General features: G+C 32.8%; 1 protein-coding gene across 1 annotated transcript; it reads left to right on the forward strand.

The window, feature by feature from the left end:
* Window positions 1-3,386: 3,386 nt before the first annotated feature.
* Window positions 3,387-26,717, forward strand: LOC133181669 (uncharacterized). The gene is made up of 3 exons (XM_061316227.1): window positions 3,387-4,352; window positions 25,389-25,571; window positions 26,117-26,717. Exons 1-3 carry the CDS (start codon window positions 4,094-4,096, stop codon window positions 26,578-26,580), a joined length of 906 nt encoding a protein of 301 aa, XP_061172211.1. The 5' UTR covers window positions 3,387-4,093; the 3' UTR covers window positions 26,581-26,717.
* The last annotated feature ends 512 nt before the right edge of the window (window positions 26,718-27,229 follow it).

The following is a 27,229-nucleotide window of genomic DNA, read 5'->3' on the forward strand; positions in this document are numbered from 1 at the left end:
TTATGTTATTCACTGACATCATTTAACATCTTAAATATTTTCTAATAATCAATAATTTCATTGATATGCATACATAATGTCATAAAATGCCTTTTGTTAAATAACTAAAGAAATCCATTGTCAACGATTGCTTTATTTAGATTTATTAAAGCAGATTCATTTTCATGAAAGGTTGGTAAAAAATACCCCGGATATTTGAGTTTCCTTTTATGTTTCAGAGAAGATTTGGAAAAAGTGCTTTCAAATGGCATATTTCATTATTACAAAGCACGTTAGATGAAGGTACAATAGGTACACTTGTTTCGTGTCTGAGGCTGCGATTAGGGTATTGCCTGTACTTTCCTTTAAGCTCGACATCTTGATTACCTCTTTTTTTCTTCACTGATTTTCCAGACAGGCAACTTAAGGTTGGGTTTATCAAAAAATTCACTCATGTCCCAAACATTTTATCAAAATCACTTGAATTTTCTATCTTTTAAATAAAAATTACAAAAATTCTAGTAAAATAACTGTTTGGTAACATTTTCCACTGCGGAAAAAAACTCAGACGCTCTGTTATTTCCGCTCTCCTGGCCTTTCCCATTTTGATCGATCCAACGGATGATAATAATAGCAAGTGTTATTTACATACACCTATCCTTAATATTTAAAAATTTCGAGTGTTCTGACATCTTAGTATCTATAATACATTTAAATACATAAATAGATGCAGCAACACCATATTTAATAATCAAGTGATCTACACTTAACACTTGCTTGAACGAGTTTATAATTCACTAATTATTTACTTATCTCGATCAGGACAAGTAAGAAAAATATTTATTGCTCACACTTTAAAACATCCTTTAACCCTTATTAGAAGACTGACAAAACTGCATGTTGTTTGTATGTGTAATTGAGTTGGAATAAATGTGTTTATTTCAAACATCTTTGATGATCATTCCATTTTTTTTAAATTAACACCAGCGTCCAGATTCCTGGTTTTGATCACTCAGCTGCTAAAATTGTATTCAAGTGTATGGCATTATAAATAATACAACCAGAGGGGAAAACGTTGCCAATTTTTTCTTAAGTTTTATTGTTACTCAGATATTTTAACCTATGTCTATGCTTTCTCATATGGAAAGTACAGACCTTCTTTAAAGTACATTGCAGGGGCTATCGCATATTGACAGATCTTCTACCTGATTCAGATGCATTCAGAGCCACAAATATTCCTGCTCAGTTATTGCGATCTAACAACATGTGGTAAGAAACCCCAATTTACTTAAATTTAATGTATGTATTAAAATTTATTAAATTAGTTCTCTTTCAATGGATTTCAGATGCAATTTGAAAGATTTACATGTTAAATATTTTAATATACAAACAAGAAAAGGATTTTTACTCTGTTTCAATTGAGCAATGAATTCGACGACAAAGAGTTGAAAAATCATCGTGTTGATTCCAATCTATTAAAAGCTGATAGATGTTGCTTTATCCAGCTGAAAATAGCTGTCTAGAATACGTACCTTAAAGAATTGGCAATGAAACCATTATGCCCAGTAATGGTTTACATGTAATCAAAAGGTGAGATTTGTAAGTGCAAATACACACAATTAAAGCTATCAGTGACAATTTCATATATCTGTGAATGATTGAACTTGTTTGAGAAGCAATAAAACAGAATTAAGATAAACAGAACATTTTCTGCATTTAGTGCTTTTCGTGTTTATTGTATAAAAGAACATAAAAGGTGAAGATAACGAACAGTGATCTCAAAAATCTACAAAAACAAAACAAATCTGTGAACAGGGCATAAAACACATGGGATCATATGTCTATTGGAGGAGTTAGCATCCCCTATTGAACGTCACACCCGCCGTGAGCCCTATATCAGGTAGACGGAACATATTGTAGTCAAATTTAGTATTTTAAAAAAAGGGTTTAATAATTGGTATATAACACGTCAGCCAAAATACGACCAAATGATAGGTTATGTGTGTTAACAAGGTTATTATAACGACCTAGAATTAACGAAATGCTGACTTTAGATGAGATTGTTAAAATCCTTGAAACATCAACTTATCTGCCAGTAGCTTGCCTCGGTTTAAAAATTGATCGTACTCTTGAGTATTGAATAAGATGGGAGACGTGAACACCATATGCAGGTGATAGCGGAATATTACTACATAAATAAGAAGAGTTGATAATTGAAAAGCTGTAGTAATCTCGTTTGTCATACAATTTAGTTATTATTTGGCCCTTATCGTCTATAACCAGTAAAATATCAAAGCATGAAACATACGTGGCAGACTCTGTGGGGTCCCTTATTTCAAGTTTACTTGGATATATCGAGTCGACATATGAATAGAAGTAACTTTTGTGAATTGATAAAACATTGTCGATATATCTGAATGTCGAGTTCAAGGCCACAGCAAGTGTTTTCTTCTTCTTGTATAGAAGTTTTTGAATAAAACCTGCTTTATAGGAGTATAAAAACAAGTCTGCTGATAAAGGAGCACAATAAGTGCCAATCGAAATTCCAACAGTTCCAACCGGTCTACGAAGACTACATAAACGTTGGCAATGAGAAACTCCAACATCCTTTTATATACAACTTCTAAGTACCTTTGTGTAGAATCAGAGTGATTTTAACAAAGTAATTTTGTAGATAATAACAAATCGCAAGATACGAAAGTTTTTGACTTCCATTTTTATTGAAGAAGCAGTTGTCTATAATATCAAAAAGCCTAGTTTTTAATTTATCATGAGAAATGGTTGTATAAAGTGTAGAAAATTCGTACGTTTTAATGTTATTAACATATTAGAAATATATAATATTTTAAATTTTCAAAAAGTTCTTTGGAGTTTTGAGAATCCACATCTGATGTACACCACTTCTAGAATATGCTGTAGCACAGTACATCTGAAATTTCTCGTTTACAACGGTTAATGCTTTTGTTAGGAGTAAAGATAGGGGCTTGGTAGATCATTTGCTGGACATGGCAATGTATCTTTGTAAGGATTTGTATGAAGGACAGATGATACAAACAATTTTTTTCTTTGGAGGAGACTTAATATCATGTCAAAGTCTTAGAAAAGTGGATAATTTTTTGAATTTTTTCTCCTTAGACTTGGAAAATTAAATACCTTCCGTATTTCCCCACTCTGAGAAAATTGGTTTTTTTTTTATTTAAATGAAAGTAAAAAAAATCAAACTTTACTAATCTTTTAATTAAGTTGGAGTTGTCATAAGTAGCTGATAATATTTTGAATGTGTTTTCTAGGTATCATAATTAATATAATTTTATTTTTGTTTTACAACTAATGGTTAGAAAAATTACATAATTACGATTGTTGTGAGATGATATCATCCGCGTTATACAAAACAATCGACTGCTTAATAATTCAGGCCTGTATCTTATCGTTTTCCTTAGCAACAGCGTTACCATTGTGTTTCTATCCTTTCAGGTACGGCTGTTCATCAGATACGGGGGCTTCATCTTTTGTCTTTGAGGAATTGGACAACGCTGGCCTCTTCCTTTTCTTCTGTTGTTATCGGAATGACATGTGTAAATACACAGTTTATACGCGATCGAAGCAGCATTGATCGGAGTGTATATAAAGCAGCAATCTGCCACTTATAAAAAAAAAATATCTGTGCTGCTGTGCCCGACAGAACACATTAGCCTTGTCGTGTAAAGAATTAATTCATTGAAGAAGGGAAGAGAAGAAGAGCCAAAAAGCAGCATTAATTTGTGACAAGCGTAGAAAGTTAGCAACACAGAAGGAATGGACAGTGCTTCAAATGAACAAACACATCAAAGGAAACCGCTGCTTAATCTCTCTCTGATAGATTTTATACCATTAGGATTTCCACACAAATTGACGGAATTTGTCACATATAGGAAAAAGAGAGTTCGTACCTTGATAAATCAATATACTTTTGTGAAGGGAGTTGAAAATTGACAGGTATCTAATCTTCAGATCAATGTATGGTCACGGTAACAACAATGTCCATAATTTCAGACTCACAGTGACCATTTAACGATGTTGGGGAGGCACTTGGAGTAATTTTCTCACTTTTTTCACTGCCATTCTCATTTGCAAGATGCAGGCAATATACGCCGGAGGGTCCACTCCTACCCCCTCCCCGCGTGTCCACAGAAAACAATTTGGGTACGGTAGACCTGTTATGCCAGGATATTCTTTTCCACACAAACAATCTTCTCCTTTGCATCATAAGAGTACGTCTAAAGATTCTGAGGACTCTTCGTCTAAGGAGACTAACTTCCGGGACTCTATACCGGCTATGTGTACGGCAGTGGCCTTTGTGTGCTTTATATGTAACATCATCATGCCAGGATTAGGTAAGATGTTCTTAACAATTTTCTTAGAAATCGTTTCCTTTAGCCCTATTGGAAAAGTCGAGCATGGTATTATTGTAATACAAATACCTCAGGATTATGTTTCAAAAATATATAGTTACAAAAACAATCGATTTTTTCTATATTTTTTAAAATTAAATACCCCTTTTATGATCAGAATTGATTGCGTTTTTTATTGTGTTTCTTACCTGCATTAAATTGGCAAAAACTTTGATGGCATTATTTACCAAATATAAACATGTTTTAAAGTACCCATGACATTAAAGTGCTTTTTGGTTCTATCCAATTAATTTATAATTAATAGCACGGAATTTGTCAGTATTGTATAAACCAATTCTGTGCACTTTTATCAAATCGGCTTTTTATTAAAACAATAGAATTTATGGATTTAGGTTGTACATGACATTTGAAGTGTATTTATAGCTCAAATAAGACGGAAATGGCATGCTTATAAATCTAAATTATTTAAACTAAAAGTATTTTTACTAGACATGTGCCAATCACGTGACATCCCTTATAATATAATCTGTCTGCTTAGCTGACACCGTTACTTATTTTTATAGCTATATCTCTTCATATTTAACAAATTGATTAAGTACGACCAGACGACAAGTTCCAGCACTTGGGAATTAAAAGAGCAATCACCTTGACTTCCCATTGTGTGTGATTAACTACTGGAAATGATGTAGTAGGAATGGATAATCGACCTCGCTGTGCATTATTAATGGTAACTGCCGATTTCTTAAGACGCTGTATGACCTATTTAGCCGTTATGTATATCGTTACATTCTGAGGATGCTGAGTGGTTCAGAGGTCTTTATGGGATTCATCGAGTAATTTAAACAGTAATTAATTTTCCTCGGTAAACATTACCCAAGGCAGTCAATTTCTCCCACAGAATTTGTATACAGAAAAGCCAGTTCAATTCTTAAAACAAGGAGTAGAAACTAGAAACTAAAAATTAGAAAAGGAATTGATGAATTAAAGTGCTGTAATTATATAAAACCTGGAATTCAACTAAGTCACACCATTTTTTAAATTTAGAAAATTACCTCTTACATGCATGTGTATACATGTAGCTGTTATGTTTTATGAATTTTTTTTACCAGTCAATATAAAACTGCTTTATTTCAATGCTTTCAAAACAATAAAGATCGAACACATTGTGGTATTTTTCCTGCTCATCCTCATTTTATCTATCACAAGGATGGTTGCATTTGAACACTATATCCCATTCTGCCTAGTTCTATTATCAATAAATGTACGACATTTAATTTATGCTGTTTATTTTATTTGCTTCTTATTTGGTCTTCTCTAGAAAGTTCAGCTATGCAACGATTATTCTTATACACCTATATTCTTGTAAACTTTTGAATTTATAATTAACTCACTCTTGCTTCATATACCATTGTTTGAAATTGAACTTTATCTGGTCTATGAAAATTGTTGCAGTAGATATTAGCTTCATTTACTTGAGTGAAAGGTTTTGTAAGGTATATAATTTGTACATGGTAATTAATTTTGCGTCCACTTGGAGCACTCTCTTGGCTATTTCCAATGGCTATTTCCATTCTTATGTCGATACGATATATCCTTGTGAGCTTGAGATAAAAGATACCACAGAGTCTGACACATCTGTTTCATATTTGGATATTTTACTTGAAAAAGACGTTAATGGTAATCTAACAACCAAGCTTTATGATAAACGTGATGACTTTAACTTTTCAATCGTCACTTCCCTTACTTATGCAGCAATATACCTTCATCACCTGCATACGGGGTATATATCTCTCAGTTGATTCGATACGCAAGAGCATGCTCTACGTATGTACAATTTCTAAAACGAGGTAAATTATTGACAAACAAGTTGATGAAACAAGATTATCAGCTGTCTCGTTTAAAGTCATCATTTCGTAAGTTCTATGGTCGATACAATGACCTTGTCAGCAAATACAATTTATCATTGAGTCAAATGCTGACTGACGTTTTTCATACAAATTGTTAGGCCATTATTTACACACTGAATTGTCGACGGATTTTTCCGTTATTTCCCGATCATGACAAGGCTGGTGTGACCGGTCGGCAGGGGATGCTCACTCCTCCATGGCACCTGATCCCATCTCTGATGTTTGGAGGTCCGTGTTTGCTCTGCTCCTATTTTGTATTGTTTGATGGACTTTTGAGCCTGAATACTGTTCGTTATCTTCATATATTTCATTGCTAAAAGGATTTGTTCAACATTTCTCATTTTGAAGAAAAATCAAACAATTATTCACTTATATAGTTATTGATATATAACGACAATACATTGCAGTTAAACTGAATGGTTTCGACATTTTTTAAGATACCCACTCCGCCATTAATTTTCTCACCCATAGTAGAAAATGACAACTGGGAACTAAAATTGATTTCTGTTTGTAAGCTGAGTATGTAACATCTGCTATTGATGTTCCAATGTTTAATCTACCGATAGTTTCATTATAAGTTACCAATACATACCAGACTAACGCATTTAGATATCGTTTTCTGAAGGTATTCACATTTGCTTAATGGAAATAGGCATTTTTTTAATGTTGACTTTAAGAGAATACATTGTTGATTTATATAAGTATTTATTGAAACTCTTTTCTATGACAACCCCGACTCTCTCTACTAATACATGTTTGTTAGAATATTGTGAATTATTCTTTTTTTTTTTTTTGTAATACAGATCAGTGTATCTAATTTTAACTTGCAATGAGGAATGGGTCTGGTATCTATAAATGTAATAACAAATAGCGCTCACTTTCTTCAGCAAAGTTTATGCTGATTGTCTTGGAAACTAAATATCCCAACAAGAGATGATCAGGTTATTTTTGTCTCACTTCATCTGTCACTTCTTGTTTTATAATCATTTAATCAGGAGAAGGGTATGAAGAATTATCAAAAGTACACTACAGTGGTGTAATATTTCAAGCAGTCTACTCTATCTGCAAACCAAAAAATCATACAGTATTTCAGATATTTAAATGCTATCATCATGATGAATTAGAAACGGGTGGAGGGTTAGCGCAACACATATGAAATAATGAGAATTTAAAATAGTAAATTGGCCTTTATCATAAATATGCAATATTAAATATGATAGTAGGGTGCTTAACATATTGCATCCTCAGAAATACGTCAAAAACAAGGCGTCTGAAAATGGAAATTATAATAAATCTAAATACTTTATATAAGGTAATTCTGTCAGTACGACGTGCTATTCTTCCTTCTAAACTTTGTGCAAAATACAAATACCTACAGGTGTAACGAAAATGGTCAGAAGGTAAACTGACATTTGTTACATGAAAACCCAAATTCTATCTTACTGCAAGTAGATAAATCAGTATACTTATATTGTTAATACATGTATTTAAAAAGAAAACTATCTTAAGGAAGGAAATATAAGCTCTTAAGACAACAACGGCAGTATGAAGAGTCTCATGAATATTTCTTCGAAATGTTGATAGAAATGGCCATAATTTAAGGTAAATTATTCCATATACTCGTATATATACATCCGAAGAGAGTTTTTGAAAAAGATTATTCTATGTTTTGGTAAAGGAAGATTATGATTATAGTTCAATTCCTAACGAAAGGAATAGGGGTGAGTACAATAAAAAGCCAAATTCAGGGCTCATGTAAAACTTTTATACAACACAACAAGCTTACATAAGGCAACTCTAACTTTTAGACATATAATCATTCTACCTCGTCAAATAAAAGTATCTTCTCTGTCAAGGGGTTCGAATCAAAATAAAGGTCATCCTATCCTCAAGTTCTAAATATCAAGAGTTAGGTAATTGAAAATGCTCACAAAAATGTCTCTGAATTTTCAAAGTAATGTGTTTCTAACACTTCAAAGAACCTTGAATCATATTCAGATGCATGAACTGAAAACTGTTTCACGAAAATATTTCAATTTCAAACTTAATTTTAAGACGTTTTTAATTAAATCTATCCTTCCTGGCCGAGGAGTGGATATCCTTAATATTTGAAAATGTTAGATTCTTTTAATGTTACTTTTATGCACATTATTCCAAACAGCAGCGCCAAAGTTCACTGAGGACAGAAGAAGAGCTTGCTGGTTCTTTATTGAAAAAAAACTAATCTTTATGGAATGTTGATAACTTTTAAGATTTACAAACTGAATCTGTATGTCAATTATACTAAAGACTTTGATCCTTCTGAACACCTTAAAGATTTCCGACTAAAACCCGTTCGATTTTTTTTTCTTAAAAAATCTATTTAGAACTGGATGTCTTTGCTTGCTACTGTTGTGTAAATGTTGCATGTTTAGAAAGATTTGATTTAAGGGGGCCGACTGGGGTTTTATTGTGTGAAAACTACTATAGAAAAACTCTTTAATTTTATTCCATATGTACCTTACATTGACTCCAGCATACATGCCAAGTTTAGTAAAAATCTACCGTCTGGTTATTTTTTAGGGACCATCTCAAAATACAGGTACATTTACTATAGGATAATATAGAAAAATACAATTTTTTCGCACTTCGGAGCAAATTATACAGATGGTACTATAGACTTTTTGCTCAAATCCTATTATTTGATGAATAATACTATATTATAGATTTTATGCAAGAAACACAAAATTCTACCGTCTGGTTTCCAGAGGGGATATCTCAAAATGTCAAAATTCATGATATTTTCCTGTTTTTTATTGAGTACTACAAAACATGAAAGATACCACAGATTTATATAAAAAAAAAAATAATAAAAGTGATTATGAGATTCTCAATTTTCTATGCTTAAAATTTCAAGAGCATTTATTTTATACTTTTTATTTCATGGCAGAATTAATGACCCCTCTTAAGGTCAAGATCTAGTAAATGAGTTTAGACTGTCTTTTTGATGCGAGATCCATTATGACGTCATAATCAATTTAAACTTACTTTTCCCCGTATTTTACGGCTGAAATAGAATTTTGTAGAAAATGAAGCATTTTCATGGAATTCAATTTGAAATCATGTCAAAAGTAACCCCGATACCTACATTCAATTTAATATCATTTTAAAGTAGAGGTCAAGAAGATACGAAAAATCATTTTCCCAAAGACTGTGGGCAATACTGATACATTTCCTTCTTCTGAGATGTAAAAAACTCTGAATTTATACCTGTCTTTCTTCAGTTTTCATTGAAAATGACATTAAAATATGTTTTTTCGTTCAGTTTACCTAAAAATTATGTCCCGATACACCTCATTTTAACAATCTATATTTGTAAAGGATCATTAAAAGAACTCGTTTCTAAAATTTGAGATATCTTAGGCACCTTTCATTTACTAGATCTTGACCTTAAAGAACTTTGGTTATTCATAATGTCAAAAACACACCGTTACGACGTCTATGTACCCATCATTTGAAAAATCGTTTTAAAAATCAGTTATTTAAAAACGTAAATAGATTTTTTAACCTGAGATTTCCTAATTTTGTTAATTCTTATAAATCATGTAAAAATGGTTACTTTAAAAGAGTAAATTAGCTTTATTTTACTATGCTGCGCGAGGTATTACGCAATGAAAACCCCAGTCGGCCCCCCTTAAAAACATATTTTTTTTTATTTCAAATAAATAAAATTTTTAAAGATTTTTTTCTCAGTTTTATATGCATTGATATCAGATACTAGTAAATGGAAAGTTGCCGGAGGTATGTAGTTATTTGAATGATAAACGCATAAAAGAAGATAATTTATATATACAACTATAGTAGCGGGTTTAAAACGAATCCTTTGGTATCATTGATTTGATGGATAAGAAATATTGATATCCTCTGTGAATGGCCTCTGAACTATGCGAATATGAAGTGCTGGGGTGCGTCTATGAACTGCAGCTGTCATATATCTACATGTTCTTTGGCCATTTCCTTTAGTAATTCAAAAATTGTCTCTTATTTCACCTGGTCGAATAAATAGTGATGTTGGTTATTTTAAGAAGCTTAGAAAAGCGTACAATATGATGAAGCTTATTACCACTGTCATTTGAGATTTTTGTAAATCCGGCAAAAAAATCAAGAATAGATTTAATAAAAAAAATTCTGAAGCGTACAGAAAAACGCTTAGTTTGATTAGTAATCTCTGTTGAGCAGAGTATTAAATTGTTCTTTGATCATAAATCAAGCAAAGAATAGAGACTGCAACCTTTTTCCGCATAAGGGATCAATCCAATGTAAATACGCTCGAATTTTCAAAACATTACCTTTTTTTCTCAAATCTTTTACAGACTATATTTCTGCAATGCTGCTTTAATTGCTTTGCTATATCGGGCAATTAGAGTATTATTCTACATTAAATTAATGCTAATCTAAGAACGACTTGTAAAACACATTAATAATAAGCTATAGATGGTGAGTAGAAATCCAACTGGTGACAAAAAAGGACTGCACTATGCTAATCGCTTTAAAAAGGCTAGAGGTTACATTATTCATTTGATAAATTACCTTAAGATTTTACCGACTTTTGGTCCAAAATATAATTGAACATAAAATATCTAGGTTTCATGTAGAACATTCATTCATTAATGGGAAGGGGGTCAGTCGAGGTCTGTGGATTTAAAAAAGTGTGTGTGTGTGTGGGGGGGGGGGGGGGTTGTATTTCTTTATAAAATATTAAAAAAAATCCATAATTATTATTATCTTGTCATTTCTAAACCGTTTCCAAATTATCTTAAAAATAAATAAGCAATACTCCAAAAATTGCTACATTGGCAATTCAGGTTATTTTCAATAGTATTATATAAGAAACACTAGTTACTTATGATAAATTTTCGGGAAATTTTTTTATATTATTGAAGAACATGTCATCTGATCTTAAGGTGATAATGCGTAATTCAAACTATAAATTGAAAAATAACAAGAATCAGAATTCTGTAGGCCAACAACATTAGGACCCAGATTCTAGAATATTCTAAACTGAATTTTCTGTCTTGCCTTCTTCACGTTTTCAGACACATGGTGGACACCTCCTCCGTATTTTTCTATCGATTGTATTTATAGAGAAAAAACAGAATACATGACATTGAATAGCAATGATGATAAAAACTTCATTTCCATTTGTATAAATGAATGACTTTGTAAAAATATACAGTGTATCTTGTTTCTTGTTCCTTAATGCTCAGATTTGTTCTGGGATGGGGTTGAGGATGTAATTGGCAAGGATAAAAATCACTCTAGTTATAAGTCAATGCATTACTTGGCATTACTGAGATAATATAAATTAATAGAAAGCAATAGGAATTTCTTAATTGAACAAGTTATATTTCATTGTAACACTGGGAAACTATACCTACTGTATGAAATATGAAGATAACGAACATATCTCGAAAGTCCAATGAAACTATACAAATTTGGAGCAGAGCAAACACGGACCTCAAAATTTAGAGGTAGGATCAGGTAACATGGAGAAGTGAGCATCCCCTACCGACCGGTCACACCCACAGTATGCTCCTTGTCATGATCGGGAAAATAAATATTTCACTTATACTGTGAAAGGTTCAAGCAGGAGTACGACAGAAAATTTCAGCAAGTCACATTAAAGTGAAAGTACTTATCTTAACTTGCACTAGGTAGTCAGGACCGTATTTAGTTCTAATTTAGCTAAAACAATCTAAACTTTCCTCCTCGAGTTTGAGGGTTAACCTTTTCAGGTTAACACTCGTACTGATGCATTTTAATTGGTGAAATAACTAGATCAGGTGTAATCAGATTAGTAACCGTTTAGATCATGTTTCTGGTTGATGCTTTGTTCAAAGTTCAAGAAATGACACCTCTCTATTCCGCATCATAGATCTAAAATTGAGACTTAAAACCAGCTGTTAAGTGTCATCATCCATTTGCAAATTCTATGCTCGATGGTTTCAATTTTCCAATTTTTAAACTTTTTTTCTCGCATTTGTCAGGGCTTCCATTTACGGGTATTATTCACGGCTTAATAAGTTTAAGTAGCAAGGCATATTTTCACTGAAGGAAGTGATGGAATATATATGTAGTTAGATCAAAGCAATGTCTTGTGTTGGGTTTTATGACAAAATTAAAGTTCTTTTATATAGACAGAGTATTACAAATTAAATTCAGATTCATTTTTTATGGAAAATTCAGAAGGGAAACGAAATGGTATACAATAACTACGAAGGACTTATGCCTATTATTTTGTTCCAACTATATTTTTTACGAAAATCCATACCAGTATATATACCAATATATATAATGAAATATGAAGATAACGAATACCCTATTAATCGAGCTTAAAACCCCTGGAAAAATCAAAGAGGGATAAGGTGCCATTGAGGAGTTAAGATCCAATTTCAACAGGCCACACCCGCCCTCAGCCGTAGAAAATTAAGAATGAAAAATAACAGTTGGTAATAAATGCGTCAAAATTCGACGAAATGACAGATTGTAATTGCAAAAAAGTCAGTTTATCGACTATATATTTGCCAAAGGTTGATTAAAGGAAATTGTCGATACTCATGTAACAAAAACTTATTGCCATTGCCTTCCTTGGTTTTGAATTTTTTCGAACCCAAAGCATGCTTCTTGCATATGAATTCACCTGGGAGACATATAGACCCATATGCAGGTAATAAAGGTATTTTGTTACATCAATAAGTAAAGTAGACAGTAGAAAAGTTGAAGTCATTACTTTTCTCATAAAGTTAAGTTGTTCGTTTGACATCAATGTCTTTCTTTAGTAAAACATCGAAATATGAAACACATGTCTTTTTATTTCGAGTTCATTGGAAATATCAAATCAACGTACATGTATGAATAAAAATGAATATTATTAATTGATTTATTTAAATTTTGAATTGAAAGCCACATAAGAGTTTTCTCCATTGCAAGTTTTTTTTTTTAAATTCTGCTTCACATGCGTACAAGAAATGGTTCCATGACCATAAACTGAGAATAAACTTCAGTTAAAATTTCAAATCAATATATATTTTTAAATAAATATGACAATGAAACGAAATTTTCAACTGGACTATGAACTTGTGTATTATATAAACCTGCAAATTTTCATGCGTGTTAGTTAATTTAACTGAAGATATTTAAAATCAAAATTTTGATTTAAGTCTGTTCTTAGTTTATGATCTCCAGGCCTGGTCTGCTAATGAAGGGACAAGATTAGTACTCATGGAAACTCTAACATTTTGTTGGAGGACCTTGTCTCCAAAGACTTCAGATATTTTCAATAAGGAACTTGAGCATATTCTTAATATCAAACTGACATTTTGTGTAGAATCAAAATGACATAGAAAACATTGTTGAACATCTAGTACTCTTTCACTGTATAAATGACATAGAAAACATTGTTGAACATCTAGTACTCTTTCACTGTATAAATGACATAGAAAACATTGTTGAACATCTAGTACTCTTTCACTGTATAAATGACATAGAAAACATTGTTGAACATCTAGTACTCTTTCACTGTATAAATGCAATTTATTTATACTCCCCATACACCCAAATTTTACCTTAATTCACTATTGTCCCTCCAAAAGTATATTTCACTTCCATGGCATAAGATTCACCTTTGAGATATTGTGGACAGGGTTTTGGCAGATGTCAATTGTAAACATCTGCCAACAGTCAATCTGCGAGATTGTTGATGGGGTCATTTTGGTAGAACAATTTACTTAGTGTACAGAAATATTTACCAAAGTTCTTTTGAATGATCAATGGCACATTAGAATATTAATATACTAATACAGAACTGTTGAAGGGAGGAGGAGGAAACAGAGGACAGAAAGAAGGAGGCGAGAGGGGAAAAGTAAGGAGGTAGAAGGTATCCCCATATATTCCGAAGACGATTTTAGAAAAGAGTACATGCCAATTAAGAATGAGTAACCTCAACATTCTAACTGAAAATTATTATTCGCCGTCTCGATGAGGTAGTGGTATAAGTTTGTTAGTGTATTGTTACAACAATCAGTGCTACAAATTGTAGAAATATAGCAATTAACAAGAAAAAACGATGGTAATGTATTAATTGACTAATAAGCTTTTATTATGTGTGTATGTGTATGAGATGAAAACCAACATAAAGGCACATGATATTTCGTTTACCTAAGCAGTGAAGCCTATGCAAGAATTAATATCTGTTCCAATATATGTTGCCTTTTTACACACCAAATAATAGACACTTGTTACTCATTCTTACTTTGTACGTCATAGTTACTCTAACCCCATTGATACATACTAATATAAAGGTATGCATATTTCACAGAAATTTTAATTCATAAGGCAAATAGAGTAACACGGGTTTCTATCTCGGAACTAAGATTTAATTTGAGTTGTTCTTTTCATTATTTAACAAAAGAAAAATACAATAATAAACTATAGTCAACTTAAGTTTAATATAGTTTCAAAGTTTTTTTTACTGCGGTGGATAATAGTTTTTATTACATTTTCGATCAATTTTTAACAATTGCTGACTGACCTTTTTCATACTATTTGTTAGGCCATTATTTACACACTGAATTGTCGACGGATTTTTCCGCTATTTCCCGATCATGACAAGGAGCACACGGCGGGTGTGACCGGTCGGCAGGGGATGCTTACTCCTCCATGGCACCTGATCCCACATCTGATGTCTTAGAGGTCCGTGTTTGCTCTGCTCTTATTTTGTAATGTTTAATGGACTTTTGAGCTCGAATACTGTTCGTTATCTCCACATATTTCATTATTAGAATCCCGCATTCATGAAACAATTTGTTAATAATATTTACCATGAGTTGACTAAAAGTGTTTCGGTGGTATTTACAAACCTGTCTTTTAAAATTAAGGTACGTATTAGTAAGCATGGTAAGTCCCGCCTCATGAGCAGACGAGGGGTCCACCTCTGCAGCTTGTGAACATATCAATCAATTTCACTACATATTATTTAATTTGAGTTTTGTTCTAATAAACATTTTATCTATGTTTCTATGTTTACTATACGGAATCATAGGAGTTGTATTAAATATGTCTGCATATTTCATTCTGTGAAAATAATTCAGACGTCCTTTCTAAATGCCTTTTATTCAGGGGTTAAACTTCGTGACTTTGACATTGTGTATGGCATTTTTATCAAATTTAGATATGGTTTGGTTCAATTAAATATTTTTACATACTCTTTCCAAGTAGTTTTGAAATCATGATGCAGCTTCCTGAGACGTGCAGCGTATTTTGTTTTAATAAGGCCCTTGAAGATTGATTCTTTGTTTAAATCCCATTTAGAATTGTTGGGCTGAAAACATTTATGTTTTGAACATTTGCCAGGTGAAAGTCTCCAAATTTACATTTAATATATTACATTTAAATTTAGTACTCGACACTTTTGGCCATTGAGCAGTAAGGGATATTTTTCGTGCTAGCATCTACTGCGACACAAGACCTACGTTTCTACGCTCTCATTCGAAGGACCGGTCTCAACGTCCCGCATTGGGATTTGAAACTGTGACTTAGAACTAGCTCCTTACTTGGGGACTCCAAAACGAAATGTTCTAGAACCATTGCACAATTCGAGGCCCTTGAAAAAGTACATTGCATGTGTAAGCACTGGTTTGAAAAATGATACTCGGATATATCCGGTCTTTGAGTATAGATCTGAGAATCTTGTTTTTATTTATTAAAAATTCGATTTTAAAAAATTTACTCTGCATGACGTGATATATTTCACTAGTTCAACTGAATATAGTCGTTAATTAATTTAACTTAAATTTTGCTTGTAAATGGCATTTGTATGATATTCTGTTTACAAATCGATTTCTTTTGTACTTTTTCTTATTTATAAAGGTATAAGTCCATTAAATTTCAGAATGTGTTTTCAAAGCTGCTTTCAGGAAAAAAAAAAACATTCACCTACCTACCTTCCCAACTTGAGATTTTAGGGTCGGATTATGGGAAACAATGATATTTTTAATGATGGCCTAGTGAAATACTGTAATTTATTTCTTGAAGAGAAGGGATATTCTTTCATAGTGTGCAAAGATACCAAAATGATATATTGTCAAAGTGTGAAAGGAAATCAAAGTAAGTAAAAATGATGTGTGGCCTGTCATAACATAAAGATAGTAACTAAACGATCTTGATAAAGACTAAAACTGTAAATTTCCCCCAAAATATATAGCTAAAAATCCAAGTTACAATGGATTAAATTGCTAAGCTATGACGTCAAAACCGCGCAACTTTGACGTCACAGCCTATAACACTATTTTAAGAAAAGACAGAGGCAAAGAGAAATCATATCAACAGTCTTGTTTAAACTCATCATTTTGTAAGTTCTATGGTCGATACAATGACCTTGTCAGCAAATACAATTTATCATTGAGTCATGTGCTGACTGACGTTTTCATACTGATTGTTACACACTGAATTGTTGACAGATTTTCTGTTATTTCCCGATCATGACAAGGAGCACTCGACGGGTGTGACCGGTCGGCAGGGGGATGCTCTCTCCTCCTTGGCACCTGATCCCACCTCTGATGTATTTGGAGGTCCGTGTTTGCTCTGCTCCCGATTTGTATTGTTTTAATGGACTTTGAGCTTGAATACTGTTCGTTATCTCCAAATTTCATGAAAGAAAATGTAATAAACAGAAAATGCAATGTTTTGTAGTTGGATATAGAATTTATTTCACTTGTGAGACAGGAGTTTTTTTTCACTCGTACTTCGCATTCGTGAAATATCAGAAAAAATCTTGTCCCACGTTAAATTAATTCCATATACAATAACAAAACATCGAATATCCTCTATTTACTTGGTTAAAGTATTTTTTCAATGAATTTCAAACTATTATATATCATTTTTTCCAAGTCTCGGAACTGAGATTTAATTTGAGTTGTTCCTATTAATTTTTAACAAAACAAAAATACTATAATAAACTATAGTCAAATTTAATGTCTCGTCAAAGTGTGAACTACATATAGCGAATCATAGTTTTTAATATAGTTCAATCATTTTACAATGAATTTCAAACTGTCACATATCATTTTGTCCAAGCCATTCATGCAATTTTTTTTAATATAAAATGAAATAGAAGTTGTATATTTAAATGTTATTTCCAAATGTTACCTCATTGGTATAAAATTTAAAGGATATCAAAGCCCTAAATCTCAAAAAAAAAGTTCTAGAATAGAGTTTCATAGTAAATATAAGTAATAAACTATGTTTTATAGTAAACTTTAGTTAACTATAGTAAATATTTGCTTTGGGGAAAACTTGTCTTAAATAATTTACGTCATCGTGATGAATATTTTCTTACATTTGATGAATAAGGATATAATGCACATTTCAATAGGACAATAAATTAGAAGAGCAGAATATTGCAGCGGTTTCTAGTACCCGCTTCCAAACAGTTTAATTATTGAAGAGGATGCGAGAGAACGCAGAAGTATGCTAAATCGATACCTTTTTTCCTAGAAGTAAAAGTATTCCAAACATTAATTCCCCTTCCTGATTTATTGCACATTAAGCCCTGTTTATTTCGTGACAAGTGTACATACTATTTGTTTGATACAAAATCCAATATGTCAACTTCATTATTTGAATGACTTAGGAATTTTATGTTTCTGTATCTAAATGACTTTTTTTTCTTGGAGAAGAGTTTATTAATCTTCTTCTAGTCTTGGATTGTGTAAGGTCTCTTCTTAGTTAAATCTTACAAAAGATTATTTTACTGTTAAAAAACGAAATTTTTCATTTTGTTAAAAAAAATATTCTTTCTATAAATTTAATTTTGGAATTTCATAAATCCGTTTTTTCAATTAAAATGAGAATGTGTTTCCATGAAGTTAACTTTTCAAACCTATACTGAAAGGAAAAAGAAACACAGGGTAAACTTTTGAAGTGAATTAATGCTATTTTTTTCGAAAAAATTTTTTTTCAAGTATTGTTATCTAACATTTAAACTCATCTTCACTCAAGTTACCAAAATTTCATTTTAATGACTTATAGTTCATGAGTTACTGAAATCCATATGAGGGTACTCCCTAAAATGAAAATAAAAATTGTCATTATCTCCCTCACGCATCTGTCACAGCCTTGATTCTCCATTCCATGGAGTTCATCAGTGCATTTATCTTTCTCATAGGGATATTATACAACCCTTTCGTCAGGACAGTCCTCAGTTGGTCGGCAGTAGCTTGGGCATTCCGAATTCCGAAGCCTTCAAACACTACCGTCCTGTTAGTCCCACAGGTTTTTGATTGGAGAAAAAGATAAAATTTACGGAGGCCAGTTGATTTGGTAAATGTGAATGTTTGCGAGAAAGTCTTGACAAACTATGGCTACGGTTTCCTGGGGATGAACATGCTGAAAATTTAGGCATACGATGCACACTTGCGCGATTGAGATTAATACCGACGTAAAGTTGACGAGCTTACGGACCAAAATAAAGCAAGCTGTTTCTTTCAGTTTAGGGTGAATGTAATGATAATGATTGCATACTGCATTAATATTGGTTTCAATGGTAATGCCGTGGCGATTATACAGATGGCAGGATAAAAAGTCTCATCTTGATTTGGCGTTGTTACGCGTCGTCACAGTCATGGTTGATTGGAAACCATTCCAGTTCCTCTCTGACAACGGATAAAAATGTTTTATGGTGGAAAATTTAAAACAAACTGCACAACAACATGTTGTTGCCTTTTTAGGTAATTCAATTACTAGACCGAATGTAGCTTCCGTCAGCCATACCATGATTGCGAGAAAGTCATATTGACTGTTAATATGGAAAAAACGATATGTATACCTCAAGTGCATCAAGTGCATGGCACTACAAAATGCGTTATCAAACCTGTCGTCATCAAAACGTGTTTTTGCACGTGCTTTTACTACTTCCCTAAGTGACGTCATACATTTCACGGCTGAGTAATTTCGAACACTGATTTAAGTGCACAATAACCAAGATAAAACTGACCAGTTTTCATAATTTTCGGTCACACAGTCAAAAATATTTCGCACATAGTGTCACCCTGCGTTTCTTTTTCCTTTCAGTATATCAACGGATTAGGCACTGTATGCAGACTTCTTAGTTATTTTTCCTCACTTTGTCAGACTTGAAATACAAACGTCCTTTCATTATACGACATTATAAGTTTGTAAGCACCTTGTTTTTTTATTACTGCATGTTAACCATGAACAAGTATTTGATCACCTACGTTGCAATATCCTTAGAAGCCCCGAGCATAGAAAATATGGATTTCTTTATCTCCACAAACTATAGTTAAATTTTATGCTATAAAGATCACAAATTCAAAGATTTAATTCATTTGTATAAAAAAAATTATATTGCCAAAAATTAATACCTAAAGGAAAAAAGTAGTGATTTTCTGTTGAGAACCTTACCATTGGTGACGTAAAATATGTCAATACATGTTCATAAAAGCAGGAGAGGCACCGATTACTGAAAGTGTTGCCACAACTGAAGCTTTGTTGTTATGAAATTAAGAACAATATTGTCTCTGGTACATAAATAAATCACAATCATGCTCTGGGTGAAGTAAGGGCAATTAACATACCAAAGAACAGACATTCCGCCTGCTGTTTTATCCGAAACAATCATCAGATATATGTCTGTACGGTTCTGACCCCTATATTATAAATAAAAAATACCAGGCTTCTACTCCTTAGTATAGTGATTATAGATAGATAAATTTATCAGACAGGGGAAAAACATAACAAACAAGTATGCATTGTATTGGACACACGATAATTGGTAATAAAAAGAACAGATTGTATATTGATTTTTGATCGGAAAGCCAAGCCTAATGAATGATTTGGATAATTAGCTAACTCTTAGGAATAATTTCTATTTTTGCAATGTTGATCAATTCATTTTTGAGTTAAAAAAAGTCAAATTCATTTTCATTCATGTTCATTTTAAAAGACAGGGAGTTTAAAAGTTAATGAGTGTAATCAAATCGATCACATCTCTAAATGATACATTTTCAGGTCTCCAAAGAAGAATAAAAATATGCCATAATTTCAGGTTATTAAAAATACGGTTACTGAAGCAGAATGCTTCAGCAAGTCAGATGAAAGGACTGAATAATCATTGTTTGTATTATATCTCTCTATAGAACAGATATTTTATGGCACTTCAAATTCAAAAAAAAGACTGAATAATCATTGTTAGTATTATATCTCTCTCTAGAACAGATATTTTATGGCACTTCAAATTCACAATAAAAGAACTGACTATAGTTTTACGGTTGATAGACAAGGTTTATCAATTGAAAACTATAGTTTACGAAATATATACTATAGTTAACGAATTGCTAGCTACATTGTATACATGTAGATTTAATCTGTAAAATGAAATATGGAGATAATGAACAGCATTCAAGTTCAACAGTACATTCAAACAAAACAAAATCAGGAGCAGAGCAAACAAGGACCTCTAAACCATCAGATGGGATTAGATGCCATGGAGGAGTGAGCATCTCCTGCCGACCGGTCACCTGCCGTGTGCTCCTTGTCATGATCGGGAAAACGGAAAAACCCATAGACAATAAATTATTCAATGAGTAAATAATGGCCTAACAATTAGTATGACAAATAGTCAGCATTTGACTTATGATAGATTGTATTTGCTGACAAGGTCATTGTATAGACAATAGAACTTACGAAATGATGACTATAAACTAGACTGTTGATATTCTTGTTTCATCAACTTGTTTGTCAAAAGCTTGCCTCGTTTTAGAAATTGTTAGTGCGTAGAGCATGCTCTTGTGTATCGAATCAACTGAGAGACATAAATCCCATATGCAGGTGATAACCTATATTGCTACATAAGGAAAATAAGTTATTTTAACAGTGGTAAACATATTTCATGAACTAAAACACGTTTATTTGCATTCCAGTTAACGTTAATGATAAGGTTTTTAAAATAAATATAAATTTTCATTCGTAAATTATAATCAACATTCGTAATCATTATAGTTGAGATGATAATTAGGGGTTCATTAATGTGAAATTTGTTTTTATATAAACAATGTGTTACATTTTTCAATTATAGTTTGTTTGTTTTTTTTTTTTGTTTTTTTTTTTTGTCGAAATTCAGTCAACAGTAAAACTATATTATTTTATCATATAATTTATATTTTACATTGTAATTTTAATTTAGTTAACAGTACACGCATAAACTACATATACCGGTATATTTATCTGCCGTAAACCATAATTTACGGTCGTAGACTATAGTTTAAATGATCATTGCAAAGTCAAAATTGACAATCATTTGTTATCATACTGCAATTAGGATTCATCGTATCTTACGATTTACGGAATGAAGGCATTCTTTGCAATAGTCTAGAACGTAGGGGCACGAAATATAGTTTTGCAGAAATATGCACAATTTCGATACAAAATCAGATGATTGATTGATTGATTGTATGTTGTTTTACGTCCCATTCGAGAATTTTTCACTCATATAGAGACGTCACCATATACCTGTGAAGGGCTTCAAATTTTGACCTTTACTCGGCATTCAGGGCCATTGAGCAGTGAGGGATCTTTATCGTGCCAACGCCTGCCGTGACATGGGGCCTCGGTCTTTAAGGTTTCATCCGGAGAACCCGCAACTTTCACTTCAAAGTGCCGAGCGCTTGGCTAAGGAACAGTTGCTACCCATTTTTTTATCGACTCAGGTCAGTCGCAGCCGAGACTCGAACTCACGACCTTCGATTACGGAGAGAGCGCTCTACCGACTGAGCTACCGTGAACGGTTACAAAATCAGAGAGTACGTCTTTAATGAAAAAAAAAACATGTTCATCTTCTTTTGTAAATGTTATACCTGACATAGATGTAACCAAAAGTTTAAAATCGTAAATTATAATTTACAGTCGTTGAATATTGTTTACAGTTATTCAAAAATTAATGCACTTTTCTTTTTCACTGTCAAGTACACGTATAATTAAAACTTGCAAAACATATCAAGAAGTGTTTAAACTAGAGAGGAAAGTCTTCAACTAATACTGTGTGCCTTGTAAACTTTATAGTTTATAATTGATAAACCTAGTTTATCACCTGTGATTTTGTGGCGTGTAATTTTTTTAAATGTTATTTTTCAATATCTTCAGTTTGCCTGTTGCTAACGCCTCGTGATAATTTGCAAAGATTTGACTTATTTTCTGAACCAGACTTGTGCAATAAATGCAACTGAAATATAATTAGAAAGTTTTTAATAGCTTTTGGAGACACCTGTAGTAAAAATTAGACGTACTGTAAGCACTGCACTCACAAAATGAAACCCCTGCTCCCATATGAGTATAAAGGCAGAGTAGATTTTTTGCTGTAAGTAGGAGGTGTACATTGGCACAATATTGTAAAGATTCTGTGAAAGTCTCATTAAATTTTATTCATGAGTATTGAAGAAGTTGCAGATAAGAAATATGTACCCCCAATATTACAGTGTCTACGTTTTGTATGGGAAAACCAAATATTTGTCCGATTTAAACGAAAAATAGTAGGTGAACAATGGCAATATGTAATAAACATTTTGTGATAGTCTTATTAGAATTTATTCAGTGATATAGTAGGAGTTGCGTATAAGAGATGGGTTCCCTCAATTTTTTTAGAAAGAATGGCAGTGTCCATTTTTGCTGTGAGAAACTCTAAACATCTATTCGATTAAAATTTGAAATAAGAGGTGCGCAATGGCACTATGTAATAAAGATTCTGTGAAAGTCTCATTAAAGTTTATTCAGTTTTATAGAAGTTGCGGATAGAGATGGGCACACCCAAGTGTTTAAGACGGACAGAAGGACGTAAGGATCGTACGAATGTTCTGATGGATACCCCCATCACTATATACATGTAACCTGTAATTTTTCAAGCAGGGGTTTAATAACAGGAAATACAAGAAAACACAGTTTGACTTATGCATGCGTCAATCGTATCGTAATGTCAATAGAATAAAGAATCTGTCATTCTGGGGCTTCTTTGTCTTCTCTTTCACATAGACGGATCAATAACGTAAACAGAATTCTCTTTGCTGTCTGTAAGATTTTTGAAATATCCTCAACGACTCTTATTAACTTCGTTGTAATCGATTTAAAAGTTAATTTGTGTCTGAGATGTCGACACAAAACAACAGCATTAAGGACATTTTGCAAGAGAGATTCGCGTGCGATTGTATTTAGCAATGTCTTCCTTGAAATTTAATCAAATATTCTTCTACTTGGAAATTGATCGTACTGTACAAACATTTGAAACAAAAATATACACTGGGGACATTGGGCGTGTTTGTTCAATCAATGAGTGTAAACGAAAACAGCCTCTTTTTGCGCAAGGTGTCACTTTCAATTTACATTTAGTTTATCAATACCGTCCATTATATTGTGCATATTTTAAAAGCAAACAATTAAGTACCTAGGTTAAGCTGACTTTCCCTGACCCAAAGTTCTAGCCCTCCTTTAAAATTTGATAGTAATTATTGAAATCTTTTATTTAACTGGTTGGGTTCATTAATGCTGTGTTATCTGGACCTAAAGTGAAATTTCGAAAATTCTGTTGAAGGATTCTTTCTTCTTCTATCGTCTCTAAAATCTTTGCAAAAGCACCCATTGTCCTTGGTTAAAAGGTGTGTTCAAATCTCGTAGAGGAAGAAATTGTTACCACGTGTAAATGAAGTTTTTCCGTAGGAAAGTAGGTGAAATTGCTAGAAAATTAGCATGGTAACTGGTGTCAGGTAAATTAACCCACGCAGATCTTAGGGAGAACACTTAAAACATCTGGATTACGTTACATGTAACAAGGAATTGTATGTCTTCCATTCATAACTATCAGAAATATAGTGAGCTCCAAACAGACTTACTGTCTTAAATAACTTTATCGTATCCTATCTGGATATACTTTGTAATTATGTTTTTTTTATTCACAGTTTCTAAGTGTGTAAGAAAGAGAGAGATAGAGGGTTACGTAAACGATTCTTCCAATGTTCCCAAGTTTCGTCCACTGGGTTATTATTCTTATAAGTTATATACGTGTTTGTGTCTTTGAATATACATTAGTATAAAATAAATATGGAGATAACGAATAGTATTCAAGCTCAACATCCATTAAAACAATACAAATTGGGAGAAGAGCAAACAGGGACCTCCAAAAACATCAGAGTTGGGGTCAGGTGCCATGGAGGTGTGAGCATCCCCCCGCCGACAGGTCACACCCGCCGTATGCTCCTTGTCATGATCGGGAAAAAAATCGGGAAAATCTGTCTACAGTTCAGTGTGTAAAAAATTGCCAAACAATTAGTATGACATTTGACTAACTGATAGGTTGTATTTGCTGGCAAGGTCATTTTATCTTCCTCAAACAATAATTGTCAAAATTGTTCAATATAACTTGTATTAGTAATGCACATTTTCAAAGAAAGTAATCAATAGTTACAGTCTCATTTCCACAAAATGAACGACCATTCATGTATTTATCTACTTTTTTTTAATTCTATGTAAAAAAGAATTTATTGCTAGTATATTATGGTTAATTCGACACTGAAACCACTGAAGTAATGTATTTTTGGCAAATTTTAATGAGAAAGAAAAAAAATGGTCTCCCTTTCAGAATCATTGGAAAGCCGCTTCCAGCTGGCTTTAACTAGAGACTTAAAGGGCATTACTTTTCAAAGTTTCATTAAGATTTCTGGATTTATTAAGCATTAAGTATAGACCCCAATTTTTGTGTTATATGTGGTATTTAAACTTAAGACAGAGAAGCAATATTTTTATTTATATATTACTTAAATCTTGAAAATTTCAACGCTGAAAAATTAAAATAGCTTTTGGTGTTTTGATAGAACAGAAAAATTATGAAAAGTATATTTGAATTCTAGGTAGAATATCTAACAAAATTTCCCTTGATATCCTGCTATGATAAGAACTAAGAAAACGTTAACCAACTAAGTACTGACTTTAAACTGTTGGTGGACTGAATTTAAGTCTGATTTTACGAGTACTTTTCTGTTGTTGGACTGAATTAATTGAATCTTTGATTTTACAGGTACTTTTCTTTCTGGTCTCAGTGTCCTTTGTGGTTCCAGAATGAGGCTGAAGGACAACACGAAATCCAAGGTGGTGCTGGTCAACTGTTGGGTGGCCTTTCTTCAACTCTTTACTACAATCTTTCTTCTCTTGGGTTGGATATGGAGTATTGTCTGGGGGACATTATTCCTCTCCTACACAGGTATAGTTCACCATAGTGATCATTTAATTATTCACATGTTACACGACTGTCTGTATGTGGTTCCAGTTACACTCATATTAGAAAAGCGTTTATTTACTATTGGTGTGAAATGAAATCCCACCATATGATACATCAACGATGTGTTTTAATGTATCTATGAAAACGCACCCTTAAAATATCAAAAATTAAAATGAAATGTGTACATGGCAAATGATAAATAAATAAAATGAACATTTTTCTATTCAAACAAAAGGGTGCTGTAGGTGAATATTGATAAGATGCTTGTAAAATTAGATTTTTTTTCTTGGATTTTTATTGATTCGTGTTTAATGGAAAACTTGTAAACATGTACATTTTATGATTTTTTTTCCCCATAGATTAAGTTATATTAAGTTTCTTTATTCTACTTGATAAATCTAGTTCTGCAGCTATAAATGCTGGCGATGCTTAACGAATCGACATTGACCTACTTCCCGCATGTTGTTGTATATTACCTGTCATTGTCCATTACTAAATGGTGTACATATTTCTTTATCTTTCTGTAGATGAATTCTATAAGATCAAAGAAAAGGAGAAAGAAAAGAGTGACCCAGAAAAATTACAAGAGGAGCGTGTCAAACTCCCAGCTTCACCTGCAAAGCCACGTAACAACCCACAAACAAACTCATCACCCAAGCCTTCAACGAATGCGCAAGCTCAGAGAATCCCGGTGCAACAGATTCAACGTCAAATTCCCTCGACGTCATCATCTAGTGATCATCAAATCATAACTTTACAAGAACTTCCTAACATAAATAGTGAGGAGACAGTGGCTTCGGATCAACCTATAATGAATGCTAGAACTCGCCATCAAAAAATTCTTCGACGGCAAATGTCGGATCATGATTTATCTCCCTTTAATTTAACCCAAGAGCAGTTAGAGGACATTATAATCCACGCAGCCCCTGTTACCAGGGGTAATAGGATGACTATAGATGAAGCAAATGAAGTTAGTCAGGAGAAAGGATAAAAATACTGGGCTGTGGATCTTACCTTATTATGGTGCAATAACTTGAACTTTTCATGGAATGAATCGTACACATATATTTCTATTTACTGTAAATAATACGAAACAAATTATATATTAAATGCAAAACTTGTTTTGAATGCAAATTATTAAAGATTTTTTTTATGCCGCAACGGTTTCAACATTGCAGAAAAAACGAATAACCAAAGTTAGTGGTTTATGCATTTTTTTCTGCAGTGATAGCAACCATAGACAACAAGAGGCCCATGGGCCACAATGCTCACCTGAGTCAATATGGTCCTGCTGTTCTTCACCAGCAGAGTTTTTCTACTATATATTCCTATGTCCGTTCGAGAATTTTTCACTCATATTGAGATGTCACCATATACCGGTGAAGGACTTCAAATTTAGACCTTTACTCGACACTCAGGGCCATTGAGCAGTGAGGGTTCTTTAACATGCCAATGCCCACCGTGACACGGGGCCTCGGTTTTTAAGGTCTCATCCGAAGGACCCACAACTTTCACTTCAAAGTGCCGAGCGCTTGGCGAAGGAACAGTTGTTACCTATTTTTTATCGACTTAAGACAGTTGCGGCCTTGATTCGAACACACGACCTTCCGATCACGGAGCGAGCGCTCTACCGACTGAGC

Source organism: Saccostrea echinata, unplaced genomic scaffold (genome assembly GCF_033153115.1).
Source record: "Saccostrea echinata isolate AGI-Se365-2 ecotype Australia unplaced genomic scaffold, CSIRO_AGI_Sech_v1 ptg000009l, whole genome shotgun sequence".
Taxonomy (NCBI): domain Eukaryota; kingdom Metazoa; phylum Mollusca; class Bivalvia; order Ostreida; family Ostreidae; genus Saccostrea; species Saccostrea echinata.

Bases quoted from the DNA above. Each gene is read 5' to 3' on its own strand.
- LOC133181669 (XM_061316227.1), top strand. From the start codon at position 4,094: ATGCAGGCAATATACGCCGGAGGGTCCACTCCTACCCCCTCCCCGCGT. The intron at 4,353-25,388 runs GTAAGATGTTCT...TTGATTTTACAG, and splicing joins CATCATCATGCCAGGATTAG to GTACTTTTCTTTCTGGTCTC. The intron at 25,572-26,116 runs GTATAGTTCACC...ATCTTTCTGTAG, and splicing joins ATTATTCCTCTCCTACACAG to ATGAATTCTATAAGATCAAA.